The sequence below is a fragment of the Ictalurus punctatus genome, chromosome 19 (assembly GCF_001660625.3).
Source record: "Ictalurus punctatus breed USDA103 chromosome 19, Coco_2.0, whole genome shotgun sequence".
Classification (NCBI taxonomy): Eukaryota; Metazoa; Chordata; class Actinopteri; order Siluriformes; family Ictaluridae; genus Ictalurus; species Ictalurus punctatus.
The window spans coordinates 10,891,438-10,905,590 of record NC_030434.2 but is presented as its reverse complement, the minus strand read 5'-3'; the positions used below and the strand labels follow the sequence as shown (position 1 = coordinate 10,905,590).

General features: G+C 39.8%; 1 protein-coding gene across 2 annotated transcripts in view; it reads right to left on the bottom strand.

Moving 5' to 3' along the window:
• Positions 1 to 313: 313 nt before the first annotated feature.
• gata3 (GATA binding protein 3) overlaps positions 314 to 14,153 on the bottom strand; it is a 20,067-nt gene continuing 6,227 nt past the window's right edge. The window contains exons 2-6 of one of the 2 annotated variants that reach the window (XM_017494172.3): positions 13,128 to 13,513; positions 10,668 to 11,237; positions 7,395 to 7,540; positions 4,264 to 4,389; positions 314 to 1,785 (exon numbers count right to left, since the gene is read on the bottom strand). In XM_017494172.3, coding sequence (XP_017349661.1) covers positions 1,495 to 1,785; positions 4,264 to 4,389; positions 7,395 to 7,540; positions 10,668 to 11,237; positions 13,128 to 13,356 — 1,362 coding nt within the window. In that variant the 5' untranslated portion in view covers positions 13,357 to 13,513 and the 3' untranslated portion in view covers positions 314 to 1,494. Of the gene's footprint in view, positions 1,786 to 4,263; positions 4,390 to 7,394; positions 7,541 to 10,667; positions 11,238 to 13,127; positions 13,888 to 14,153 lie in introns of those variants that run through there. The other variant, XM_017494173.3, reaches the window with a different exon arrangement.

Genomic DNA, 14,153 nt, shown 5'->3' with positions numbered 1-14,153 from the left:
ATACTTATTTATTGCTACATATCAGGCAGCGCTGAGGGGTTATGAGGGTTCCCCTTCTATCACGAACCTAGCCACTGCAGTGTGTGTGTATGCGTGTATGTGATAAACTAAACAATGACCATTAACAAGCTGCATTTTATTTTAGGCCTTCCTATTAGCATTAGGCCTCCACAATAGGATGTGTCCTAAAAGACCTCAGATGCCTTGTGATTGATATCACACTTAAGAACTAGCACACACACGCGCGCACACACACACACATACACTCGTAGATGAGAAGACGAAAGAAAGAACACTTCCTCAAATGTATGCATGATGTGAACAGAGATTAAACTAGTTTATTATTTTCAAAGAGGGGAAAAAAATTACGCAACAAAAAAAGCAAGTCTTTTTTTTTTACACTATTGATTATTAAATTTGTACAACCATTCAGTCTGCATTACATAAAGAAATAATTCTACATCTTTGTTTCTTTCGTATTTTTGGTACTCTGAATTATACATACAAATAACAAATACAGGAACTTTTTTTTCACAATGCATATAACCTGGGCCAGAAGAAAGTTTTTAAGGTGAACAAAACAGGTGGTCGTGTGTAATAAGAATGTGTATGTGTGTGTGTGTGTGTGTGTGTGTGTGTGTGTGTGTGTGTGTGTGTGTGTGTGTGTTTATCGTGAACATAAACCGATTGCCCAAGACCTATTACACATCCAGAAGAGTAGCTGGCAGTCAGAGGAACAGACCTGACTACACAAGCGTTAATGCGTTACACACCGTTCCATTACACAGAGAGCCCACATTCCTTTATTCTCACTTCTTTTCTTTCTGTCTCTGTCTCCTTCTTTACAAGGAAGAGCCGCTACAACGTCCCGCTTCGGCATCTTGTCTTTCCTCCAGGTTTAAGTCGTACCCTTCTTGTCGTTAGCTGCCCGTGGACTCCCCCCCCCCCCCCATCCTTGTTAGTCTTTTTCTCTCTTTTAAAAAGTCTTTAAATGTACTGTATTTCATACAATTTGTACAAATATATGCAGAGTCTGTCTCCTCTGTGTTTTTCACACATCGTGGAGTTCTTATCTCTCGTTGAAGAAAACCAAAGGGAAGGATGATGAGTTGAGATGGAGGGATGAATCAAAAGATGGATGGATGGATGGAAGGAGAACAGAGTTTAAACCTTTCTGCTTCACTTTTGGGTGTCTGTACGATGAGAGAGGGAACCTGTACACGAATAATGGTGGTGACGTTATAAGTTTAACAATGTAAGCACGCTGTCAGAGGCTTCAAGAATGGAGGATGAAGAAAGACTCACTCTCTCACTCTCTTTTTCTCTCACTTTCAGTCTCATGTTGGTGAGAATTAGGGGCGTACAAAAGTTTTACAGGGCTCATAGCAGTCATCTGTGGGCCAGGAGAGAGCGGGTTTTAGGGGTTAAGGGTCAAAGGTTGAGGAGTTGTGGTTGAGGCTGAGGTCACGGTCAGGGTTGGAAGTAGCCTAACCCCTAACCCATAGCGGTCACCATACTGGAAGGGTGGTGGGGAGCAAAGGGCAAGCTGGACGAAGGGTGCATCGGAGTGGGCGTGGTCAGCATGTGGCCCGAGTGTGAGAAGGGCGGGAATGAGGTCATGTGCCGTGAAAGGGCGGCCGGGCTGAAGGAACTGCTCTTCTCCATCAGGCTCTTGGAGAAGTCGTCCATGCTGTCCTGCGACTTTTTGCTCTTCTTGGACTTGCTGGACATCTTCCTGTTGCGGGTCTGGATGCCTTCCTTCTTCATAGTGAGTGGTCGGTTGATCTGTGGCGGAGAGAGAAAAGTTTCGGGGATTTGTTAACCCTGGGTAACCAAAGATATCAAAGGTATTAAATGGTAAAAAAAAAGAAAAAAAAATCAGACTATCAGAGCTTTTTTAAAATATTAAAAGACACATTTGCATTAAAAGAGCATTGTTAATGGTTTGACCCACAATTCATACTAGCAAACAACAAATCGTGTGTATCTACAGGTTTGTGGTCTGCCCAGTATGTCCCAATAACAAATGGTAGCAGCCCAAATGTATACAGTTTTATACATATAACTTACACAGTTACTTTTCAGGAACTGAAATTGGGAGACATCAGACAAACTGCTCCATGTGATCATTTATTTGTGCCAATCACTGGTGGATTTGCTGCTTTACTGTTTGAACTAATTCTCATTCAATCGAGAAAATCACACTTAAAATGTCGCTTGCTGCTGATGTTTGAATTGAATGTCCCAAACCTACGTAAAACATGAATGGCTACCTTTATCACTTGACAGTGTGAACGCCAGATCAATCTGCAGCATGTGAGTGGAAACAATTTATGAAAGCATTTAAATGCAGACAATTTCCTAACGAATATGAGATGTATAGGTGAGAAAGGTCTATAGTGGTCTTTCAGAAAGGACGTTAGGACTGCTAGTTAGTTTCAGTTCATTTGAACAGCAGCAGAGGAACCATCAGTGTCTAAATGGTTGGGATTTGATTTCACAGATATCAAAAACTGCAGCTTTTATTTAAAAAAAAATACATAAAAGTCATAAAAGGTTTCCTTTTAGTTACAGAGGTTAAGATTATGGTTAAAGTAGATGTAGCATATCATTAATAATTATGCTAACGGAAGGTCCTCACAAGGATAGTAAGAAAAACGTGTGTGTGTGTGTGTGTGTGTGTTTGTGTGTGTGTGTGTGTGTCAGGTCATATCGGCACCAGGCTGGAATTAGCTGTTGATTCCTTGACACCGGGCACAGCTGATGCCAGGCTTGCCAAGGAGAGAAACCCCAGACTCTGGCTCGGCGAACGCAGGCACAGTGGCACTGCCACGACACCTCACTCTCCTGCCAGCCAGCATCACCATCACACAATTGCACTCCTTAGCCTTTAGCTCTCTCTCTCTTTCTCTCTCCCTCTTTCTCACTTGCTCTGTTACTGTCTCTTTCGCACCCTCATTCTCTCTTTTTATCATCCTCATAAGCTCTGTCTTAGCCTCCTTCACATCGCTTCATCAATGTATGCACTTGGAGCAGTGCCACAATGTTTAGAGCTACATTTGGACAGAACTGCTTTTTTGTCCTTCTCTATTCAGTCTAAGGTAATGAAAAGTACACCTACAGCTAGATGCTTATACCATTGTGTGTAATGACCGTAGTGGATTCTGTGTGCACGATATCATTGAAAAGATGTGAAAGATGTTTTTGAGATATGTAAGAATATGGTCCAGACTGGCTTTTATGGCCTTCTCTGGTAATTCAGTGCTCACTAGGTCAGTGGTGGGGAGTCGGCTCTCTGTTTACTGAGTGCTTTACTCACACTACAATGAAGGAGCAGAGTCACACAGACAACTGTGGTTTCCCTTAGATGTTTGTGTCAGTCGTGTAGAGCAAAGCGTCACAGACAACAGACACCAAAGTTTGTCAGACTGATGCTTGATGTAAGTATTTCTGTGTTAAATATCCTTGACCGTCACAATAAACACATACACACTGTGGTTACCATACATACTCTAACCACTGTGCTAAGACCACCCTCCATACTCTACTCCAAAAAGATTCAGGGTGACCACAAGCTCAGTGTGAGACGCTTCAGTACAAAGCCAGTGTGACACACACACACGCACATACACACACACGCACATACACACACACACACACACACACACACACACACACACACACACACACACACACCAGTGCAAGGTTTCATTCTCTCATAGAGTTTCAGTGTGCCTTTGATAGAGGTTAAGGTTAAGAGAAGAGAAACAGAAGGTTCAGCGAAATTTCGGATTTGTTTCAAGACCCAAATAAAACTCATTTTGCAAATACACTGGGTAACTAGGTCACATCAGATGATTCTATCCAGTGCAGAAATATTCATTTCTGTTAGTTGACCTAAGCTTTGGCTGATAAGAGTCATCCAAAAACAATTATGAGTGCAATAATAGAGTGTAATAAAGGCTACTGCAACAAACTATGACCTGTCGTTCTAATAATAGATATAAAAAGTATAATAATCATTACAGTAATAATAATAATAATCATCATCATCATCATTTTCCTCATGTATTTATTCTACTTGATTGCTGGACTGGGAATAGCGGAATTTGTTTGTGTGTGTGTGTGTGTGTGTGTGTGTGTGTGTGTGTGTGTGTGTGTGTGTTGAACAATTTTTCACGCAGTCTTGTTATTAAAGTCAGAAATTTTCAACTCACAGACAGTAATTTAGGAAAGAAAGATCAGCTCAGATCAGACACTTACATTGTGCAGTTTAAAGTACAGGCCGCAGGCATTGCACACCGGGTCACCGTTGGCGTTTCTCCTCCACAGCGTCGTCGTGGTCGTTTGACAGTTTGCGCAGGAGGTTCCCGCTCGCCGTGCAGCAGACTGCAAGAGTCAGAGAAACAGAGGGATCAGTCATAGTGACCTGTGCTGACACACCTCGGCCGTTCATACCCATAGTGTACCAACCATACATGACCATATATTAACCTTCTACACTATATCTTCTAATCTTTCTCATCCAATGGCTGACGGACAGCTTTTTCTGTGATGTAGAATGACGTTGAAGGAATAATGTTCCAAAGAAGCTTCTAACAGCCGTCCCTTGACTGTGCTAAAAATATATTCCCTCAAATGCAAATATTTATAAAAGGGCAAAAAAGTGTAGGCTTAAATGGCGACCATTACGGCTGATGAAATTTTCCTGTTAAACGGAGAAGTTAGGATTAAGAGCGGGCAAGATGATGCTCCTGTCTCGTATTTAAAACAATCACGCTGACAGTTTATTCAATTAGAGCCAGCGTAAATTTCATTGCTGTCACTCTGCATTGCCCACAAATAGTTTTTTCCATGGGCAACACACTCAAAGATGGATTTATATTCATGTTGCATGTTTTCTTGCTTCTCCACATCCCAGAATCTTGCTCTTTCTGTTTTTCTTCAGGCCAACTGTATACATAACTTCATCTTCTTAATATGTACCATCTGTTCTTGTCTTCTGCTTCATTTTGCACGATTCAGTTTGTTAAAAAAAAAATTTTTGAAAAGTTAATTGAAGATGATCATAAATAAGTAAAGTTAAATCATTGACGGAATTAAGTGTTGTAATCATAAACACATTAACATTTGTACAAATACACACACAAAAAGCAGCTGGACTAGAAATATATTGAAAAACCTACAGATGGGTTTATTAGCTGTTCCTTTAAATGAGCAGTGAGGCGGAAAAAAATATGTAAAGGTAGCAGGGAAACCCTTCACTACTTTGTTGATCATAGGTAGAAAGGAATCATAGTAGTATACCCCAACACTTGCTCTCTTTTTATCCCCATTCTGTCTCTCTCTCATGCACACGCTCCTTCTTTCTCCCATACGCCCCCCTCACGGTGCCCCCCCCCTTCTGAGGAGTCGTGGTGACTCTTGCCCCCTCCGCCTGCCTTTATGTTTAGGCTGGGGACTTTATCAGCAGTGCTCAGATATCCGGCAGCCTTTTCCTGGGAAGTCAGCTTTTTACATTAGAGAGAGAGAGAGAGAGAGAGAGAGAGAGAGAGAGAGAGAGAGAGAGAGAGACAGAGACAGAGAGAGCTGCCAAAATAGAGCTGCCCTCTGACAGTTTCCCCTGTCTTGAATGAGGTATATCTAAATCTAGAAAGACAGTCTGCATGCAAGGCATTCACCTTTAAACGTCTTTAATGTTGTCACATTTTAACGCCTAGCTCTATTTTAGCTGACATTAAGTACGACACAGCTATATTTTACTTCAGTAAACTATTAATTGGTCTCTTCTAGCCAAGAAACAAGAAACCGTGGTCCATTTCTTCCTTAAGTCTATGTAGGCCTATATGTTAGAGGTGTACATTACTAGCGATTCTGTCTTGCATAATCATTGAGACTGTGCACCAAATCCCAGCCGCCATTTTTGTGCGTGTGTGTGTGTGTGTTCAAAACCTTCAGGCGTAATGTGTTTCATGATGTTTGAGGAACCCTGAGGACATTAGTATGCAATTGACAGCAGGCATGTGCTAGAAGAACTTTCATTCCAAAAATTAAACATAACTCAGACCACAGAGGGAAAAGACGCCCATGCTGGTTTAGAAATGCATGAGACAATTATGTTTGTTACTACTGAAATGCATCATGATGTTAGGACTACTTAAAGCATAACAACCTATACTGCGCTGTGTACAGATTGCACTTGATGTACAGTATGTTTATATTAACTAGCTAGCAAACTAACAACCGTTATAGCCACATCAATACTGATGAGTAATTTTGAGTAATAATGATCAACGGTGACGTCAAGCTGCTTTCCGGCTGAAATCAAGCTATAACGGTTTTAGTTGCAGCGCCTGTGTGATGATAATATGTTCTAGAATGTAGTGACGTAAGAGAACAGCGTTCCATACGCTACATCGGCGTTTTCCGTCTTTCACGGAAATGCCCGATTTCACAGCGTAAAAGATGTTGGTGCTCTCTGTAAATTTAAATAAATAAATAAATAAATAAATAAATAAATAAGTGTGAGTATCCCGATCACATGCTTTCAATGAAGCGTCTGCAGGCCTGCAGAGTATATCTGGCATATTTATTTAATAAAATATATTTATTTTATAATAAAGCCTATAATAAGAAGAAGACTTTCTGCTCATTGTCTAAAAAAAATCATATTTAATACGTTTTTGTATTAAACTGTGGGGGTAGCTGTTCCGAGTTTCCACTTTCCTCTAACGCGTTCACACCCGCAAACTTTATATCATGTATTTGGGATGTGTCAATATCTACTGATATTTTAAGCTAAATAGGAGCATGTGTGGTCTTATAAACAGTTTATACGGAAATAAAAATAAATAAATAAATAAAATAATATATAGTATAACAATTATATCAATTAACATTTAATACATGAACAGGAGGTGAAACTTATTCGACTATTTTACTGTTAAATTAGCAGGAACGGTCAAGTGTAGCTGTGATCTACTGATGTGTACGGAATACTACACTCGTGCATTAGCTATAGTGGACATGTCTAAAAAGTAAATACTGTCCGTCACAGTCCCGTGATTCCGTGACACAAAGTGTACGGGTGTTTGATTAGACTTAATTAGATTGAAATGCGGGCTTTGTTTTTTTTGTTTGTTTGTTTTTTGTTGTTGTTAGGCCTACACTGACACGGATAAAAATTTTAAACATGTGTCAAAGGTTGTTATAATAATATTATAAGTATATAATAATAATAATAATTATTATTATTATTATTATTTTTTTTTATTATTATTATTATTATTATTAAAATAAATTTGCCTAAAATTATTTTAGCTCAAATCCTTGTAAATTCCCAGTTCATGCGTCCACTTGGGTACTTGAGATAGGGATTAAGGGGAAAGGCGTACCAGTCTCCGCTTGGGCTTGATAAGAGGTCGGTTCTGCCCGTTCATCTTGTGGTAAAGTCCGCACGCGTTACACAGGTAGTGGCCTGTTCCGTCCCGCCGCCAGAGAGGAGTAGAAGTGGCTCCGCAGTTCACGCATTCCCGGCCCTCTGCACGCACAAAACATGCACATTTGTAAACCACATGGACATGAAGCACTGACTAAAGTACAAACACATAGAAGTGACTATGGCTCAAAATATATGCAAGTATCGCCTAAATGATAAAATATGGCAAATTAAAGCGCACACAAGCATGTGCAGAGATGCGTGATACTCCACTCACAAGCAAACTAAATTCGCTTTTTAAAGTCGCATTTTAAAACAACACTACAGATAAACATAGTAAATATATATATATATAAAGACCTATATACAGTATAACATTGCTTTGCTTTGCTTAAAAATATAGCATAGTCAAATGCGCCCGACATGCAATAGTATAATTTAAAATTAACAAACACGACAACAGCAACAAAAAGAAGAAGAACAGCAGCAACAACAACAATAATAATAATAATAATAATAATAATAATAATAATAATAATAATAATAATAATAATATATTTTGAAGTGCACATCGTGCAAGATCTGAGTAGAGCTTTTTCAATAGGTGATGTAACGGATACAGGTCTTATCAAATCCATCATAATGTAGAGGATAAACACGAGGATGATATTTTGGAAATATAACTCCGTTTATTCGGAATACGGATTAAAGGTGTGCATTATTATGGGTAGGCCTATATTACGGGTCATGAGTATATTTCATTTCCTATCAAACAATCTCCCGGTCCGTCAGGCCATAATAAAGCTAGGGAACTAGGGATAGAATAAGGCACAATAATAATAATAATAATAATAATAATAATAATAATAATAATAATAAATCCAGAATTTTAATGTTGTGATTTGCATTGGGTTAATTTAGACTCCATGTGTAACTTGCTGTGTGTGTGTGTGTGTGTGTGAGAGAGAGAGAGAGAGAGAGAGAGAGAGAGAGAGAGAGAGAGAGAGAGAGAGAGAGCGCGTGCGAGCGCGCGTAATTAAAACAGTGCAGGCCTCTTTTCCCTCAGTTTGAGTGACAGTCGGAGCGCGCGCATGCTCGGTGTCACGCCGCTGCACTCGGCTCTGGTCCATACACAGAGAGGAAAGAAATACAAAGTGCCGAATACAAACTCGGTATATCATTTAGTGCTGCAGCAGCTTTCGGTCAGAGCCACATACAGGGAAAACTTTCGGTTAAAAATAAATAAATAAATAAATAAATAAATAAATAAATATTTTTAAAAAGATTTATGTCTTTACTTTCGTAACCCGTCCTATAGCCAAGTCAAAACAACTTGCTCACACTGTTATGTACAGCCTTATAATAAACCGTAACAGTTAAAAACGATTTGAACCATTTAATTTATTGCAAAAATTAAAAGAAATGTATTACGTGGGCGTCTCAATCTGCACTGTAATATCGCCTTGTGTTGCGTAAAGCTTGTTCCAGGTTTGTGGGCTGCAGCTCGACCACAAAATGAAAATTTCAGGTTTAAGTATGTACACACATGTACACACAGCAGGTGAGTGATATCTAAACTATAAAGTAGCTTATTATCGCCTTTAATGTAGCAAACCGACTTACACATACCACAACAAACTGGTAATATTCACATTTTCACCCGAGATAGCCGAGCATAAATCTAACCTAGACCGGTTTAATTAGCGACCTGTTATTTCGAATTTAACATCGTCACGTTCACATGTCGCGAGAACACACGGCACGTAAAAATATCGCGAGGTTTATTTACACTAAGCTAAAGCTCTAATTGGAAGAGTTGCGTTAGTTAGTTTAGTTCACAAATGCTAGCTTAGTAAACAGACTGCATGAGGTGAGTATAGTCATTTTCAGCAGCGTCAAAATGTGTCAACCGTATAACATTTTTTACATTGCTATTTGACGTATTTTTAATGAATGACTTAATTCATTAATCAATCAATTAATTGACGAAGCACTGTGGCTAACGAATTGTGCTGATAAGTGGTAACGTGGAAGAAATAACTGCAGACCGTTACTGTTCAACACTAAGACTGGGACCGGAAACAAATATATATTTATGATAAATAGCCTAAGGGTAAATAAAATATGTGTCTACAGCATAATATTAAGCTATAAGGTTTGTTTTCGGTTATTCTGGTTGTCTTAAATGCTATTATTAAGCTCAACTAGTAGGCTATGCTAACACAGTGTAAAAATAAACGTTAATTAAAAAATAATAAATAAAATGATGAGTAAAATAGGATGAGTCATTTTTTGACAGCGGTATTTTGCTAGTAAAACCGGTTTGGTTGCCGGTGACTGCGTGACCTTTTCCCCCCACTAATTTCCCTCCGTGTTTGGATAGAGATTCATGCAGCAGCATCCGGCCTCTCCATCAGAGTTTCAGCGCTAAAATAAACAGCGCAGCAGGCTGAATGTAAGTGGATTAACTTAAACACATAAAACACTGCGGAGACCGGGATCAGAAGAGATGAAAAAAAAAAAAAAAAAAAAACTGCAAACACCAGGACAAAAAAAAAACGGACTAGTCGGAACAAATTGGCCAATGTTTAATTATCCCGCATGGTGGACTTAATTCGGCTTTATCACTGGACAACAATAGATATAGTCTAATGTAGGCCTTTAATCATAAAGGAAGCGAAAGTAAGCCAGATGGTTACAAACGAATCTATGTCCAAATTTATTTACTTCTACTACCTCTTATTATTTAAATAATTTTACCTTTTAAACCACCCTATTTGTATTAGTTTATAGTCATCAATGATTATATTGAGAATATCCTTCTAATATTCCAGCATTATGCTTCCCTAATGATGTTGGTTTGCTTGACATGGATAATACAAGACCAACACACAAGCAGGTAATTGCGGGGAGACAGATTGTGGCCTTTCCTATGATTTGAGGAAACAGCATAGTGAAGTCCCCAGTGTTAAATTAACACTTCTCATATAAGGCCAGTTGGACACAAATTAACACTGCAGGTTTCATTTAAACACTGTAAGAGTTATTTCAACCTTGTGGATTTTTGCTGTGAGGCCCTGGCACTGGCAGACATTTTCAGGCCCTGACCCCGGGAGGCTGTTTGTGAGGAAAATTAGTAAAATTATAACAAATATAAAGGCCATGGTGAAATGCTTTGCCTATGTTGTGGTTAAGTTGAATCAAAATGGGTAATAAAGCGCACGCCTACCTGAACAGGACCTTGTTTTTGGTCTCGTTTTGGAACCATAACTAGAGGAGGACCCACCTAGCAGGCTGCTGGGTGGGAAGAGCCCCGGCCCGTAATCGGACACATAGGGAGGGTAAGTGGCGATGGGGTGATGCGCGGCAGAGGAGGATGATGCCACTGTGCCTGCTCCGATGGCCATGCTACGGGCGTGGGCTGCATCCAGCTTCATGCCCTCGGGCAGCTGGTACTTGATGCACTCTTTGTCTTCGGGCCGCAGTGAAGAACCAGAGGACTGCGAGGACACAGCTGGGTCTGGGGAAACATCTTTTGGAGGAGTGGGAGGGAACGTGAAGAGGTGAGGGCTGGCATGGCCAGCCGACAGTGAAGAGGAGGAAGAGGAAGAAGAGGAGGAGGACGAGGGCGGAGGAGGGTAGACAGACAGAGGCCCCGGGGAGCCATGGTGCAGCGGTGCTTTGGGAAAAGGGGGGCCCAGGTTCCAGGGTGAGGCCCCGTGGTGTGATCCGATCCCTTTACTGCTCTCCAGCCATGGCAGAGAGCCGTGCAGTAGTGACGGGCGACACACCTGACTACCTGAAAAAGCACATACAAACACATAGGCCTGTTAACAAAAAAGTCACCAGCCTCATCGCTTTTCTTCTTCTTTTTTTGTTTAAATCAAAACACTCAGTTTCAAGCCGTTTCAACCACATGACAAAAAACAGGCAATGGCATCACTAATAGACTGTCAGGTTTTAAAACCACATTGAAAACCACGAGAAAAATAAAACATTAGGAAACCTGTACCAGCTAAATAACAAATATTGTGTGGGTAATTATACAACTTCTGAGAAAATTGAGTGCAAACACATTTTATCATCACAGTGTTTGAGATTTTTTTAAATACAAAGTATAGCACGACTGACAATATAGCATCAATCTTAAACTGATCCAAAGGAGAATAATTGTAAATTAAAGCAAAATGATATACTGCCAAAACCTATAGTATCAAATTTACTACAGCATTTCGTTTGAAGTAAAATTCTAAGTAAAATTGAGTTATTATTAGTAGTAGTAGTAGTATAATAATAATAATAATAATAATAATAATAATAATAATAATAATAATAATAATAATTTTGGTGCATTTGAATTGAACTGTATCTAAATGAAAAACAATGCGGGTGATAATTCAGTACCAGGATTATGGTGTATGTATTGTGGTGTATGTATTGTGGTGTATGTTGCACTACATTTGCAGATCTAGTCTTATATCTCTGCGATGCTGAAAGAAACTAATTTCGGTTGTTTTACGTGTAGGAAAAAAAAAAAGAAAAAAAAAAAAGAACTTAAACGATACTGCAGGATGAAAGTGCGCTTGGGCCTGAAGGATTCACAATTAACACCTAATGCATATGTCATTAGCTCTCATTATCGAGGCCGTCGATACCCAACACTCCTCCCTCAGTATCTGCCTCAAGTGCGGGGAAAATCTGAAAGTACTGAGATGTCTGAAAGAGACGAGCTTCAAAAGAGAAACAAAGTCAGGCCTTTTCCTGCATGCACACGGCTCACGATGTAACGGCAATAAATTATCCCCAGTAACAACAAGAAGATTATTTCTCCACCCAGAGAATCTTTCATGTAGCTATCTTAAATGTGTTGGGTTATTTATAAGGCATCAACTCACTTTAAATAATAATAATAATAATAATAATAATAATAATAATAATAATAATAATAATAATAATAATTTAAATGAGCTTATTTAAATTTAACGACGTATTATTGTCAAGTTAGCAAATTAACTACCGCGGACACTTCTGTCACTTCAAATAAGAAGGATAAATAAATAGGCTTTGTAGAAATAATAATTGAATCTAAATTCAAAACGCCGATTGTGTAGCGTGTATTATTTTTTCTTACATGAAAAGCCCGCGAATGAAGAAAACAGTACATTTGAGTTAGAGTCTCAAATATGAGCTGACAGCAGAACACTAGAAAGATGTGAAACTAGTGGCACACCACTCGAGAGAAAAACACTTGTCTAAGTTCTGGCTTTTAGCAGATTTGTTCCCTTTTTTAAAAGAATTTATGAATGCAGTAAAGAAACGCTTGTTTGTTTGTTTGTTTTTTGTTGTCGTTGTTTTTTTTTTTACTATTAATCTTATATTACAGTCTACTTAGTAATTTAGTTACAAAATACAAACAAGCAGCAATAATAATAAGAAGAAGAAACTCAAAGCGTTGAGTTAAATTGAATTCCGCCTGCACATCCTGCAGTGTTGAGTTAATAAAGCTGAATTAGATATTTAAACATTAATAAGAAAATTCAGTTCAAGCAATAGGTGACACTTTAAACAGTGTAAGGACTAACTGAGCAGTGTATAAGTGTTGTATAGGTGCTGTGTGTGTGCTTGTTGAATGCGTGTTCGTTTGAAATGTGTTTGTGCTACAGTACTATAAAAGGCATCAGATGCTCACCGTGTGGCGGAGGGTACCTCTGCACGGCCCGGTTCCCGTAGTACGGGTGGCCGCTCTGTCCGTCGATATTGAAGAGCACGTCCATGTCTTCGAGCGGATACTGCGGCTCCATATACGAGTGGCCGAGTCCGGGGTGGTGCGGCTCCGCGTGCTGCCCGTTCAGCACCGGGTGAGGATGATGGTGAGGGTGGTGGCCTATCCAGCGGGTCTGCTCCGCGCTCACTTCCATCGTTTCGTTTTTAGCAAACGTTCATATACACGCGGGCGGAAATAATACACACACGACGAAAGTAAAAGACAACAAGTAATATTTATGAAAGTCCCAAATTCCGACTCTGATTAATCCAGACGTTTCTTCAGAAGTAACTTCCGAGGATCACCTGCAACTGAAGAAAAAAAAACTTTTACCTTGCCGTCCGGGTTGTTCTTGTTTTTTGTATCATTGGGTTAAAAAAAAAAAAAACAATGTCCGTTCTTCAGCCACTGACTGCTTCAATAAATAAACGTTCGACTAATAAAATGTCACATGGGATTTACAAACACACATAAAAAATGCAAAGAGCGCCCTCTGATAGCGATTTGTATACAAATAATAAATAAGTCCAGTGTTGTCCGAGTCCTGCTCCTACGGGTTTTTACGGTTTTTCTACTCCGTGACGGCGCACGCGGACTCAACAGGTCGGGTTGCTGTGGAGAGTGTCAGTGCGCGCGGACTCCACCGAAACTTTTAACGCACTGATCAAAATCTCTGTTTATGCACAGCGGTAAAACCTTCTAACCCAACCCCCCCTCCCTCCCCCTACTGACTACCTCTTCCCTCCCTCCCTCCCTCCCTCCCTCCCTCCGTCCGTCCGTCCCACCTCCCTCTCTTTACTCCCTGCCTCTCCGTCTAAACCTAGCACCGTCCCAGCATTGCTCTCTCTCTCTCTCTCTCTCTCTTTTTTTTTTTTTTTTTTTTTTTTTTACAGTGAAGGCATTCTTTTAGGATGGCGCCAGGCAGCTCAATGCTCGCAGACAGCTTGTGGC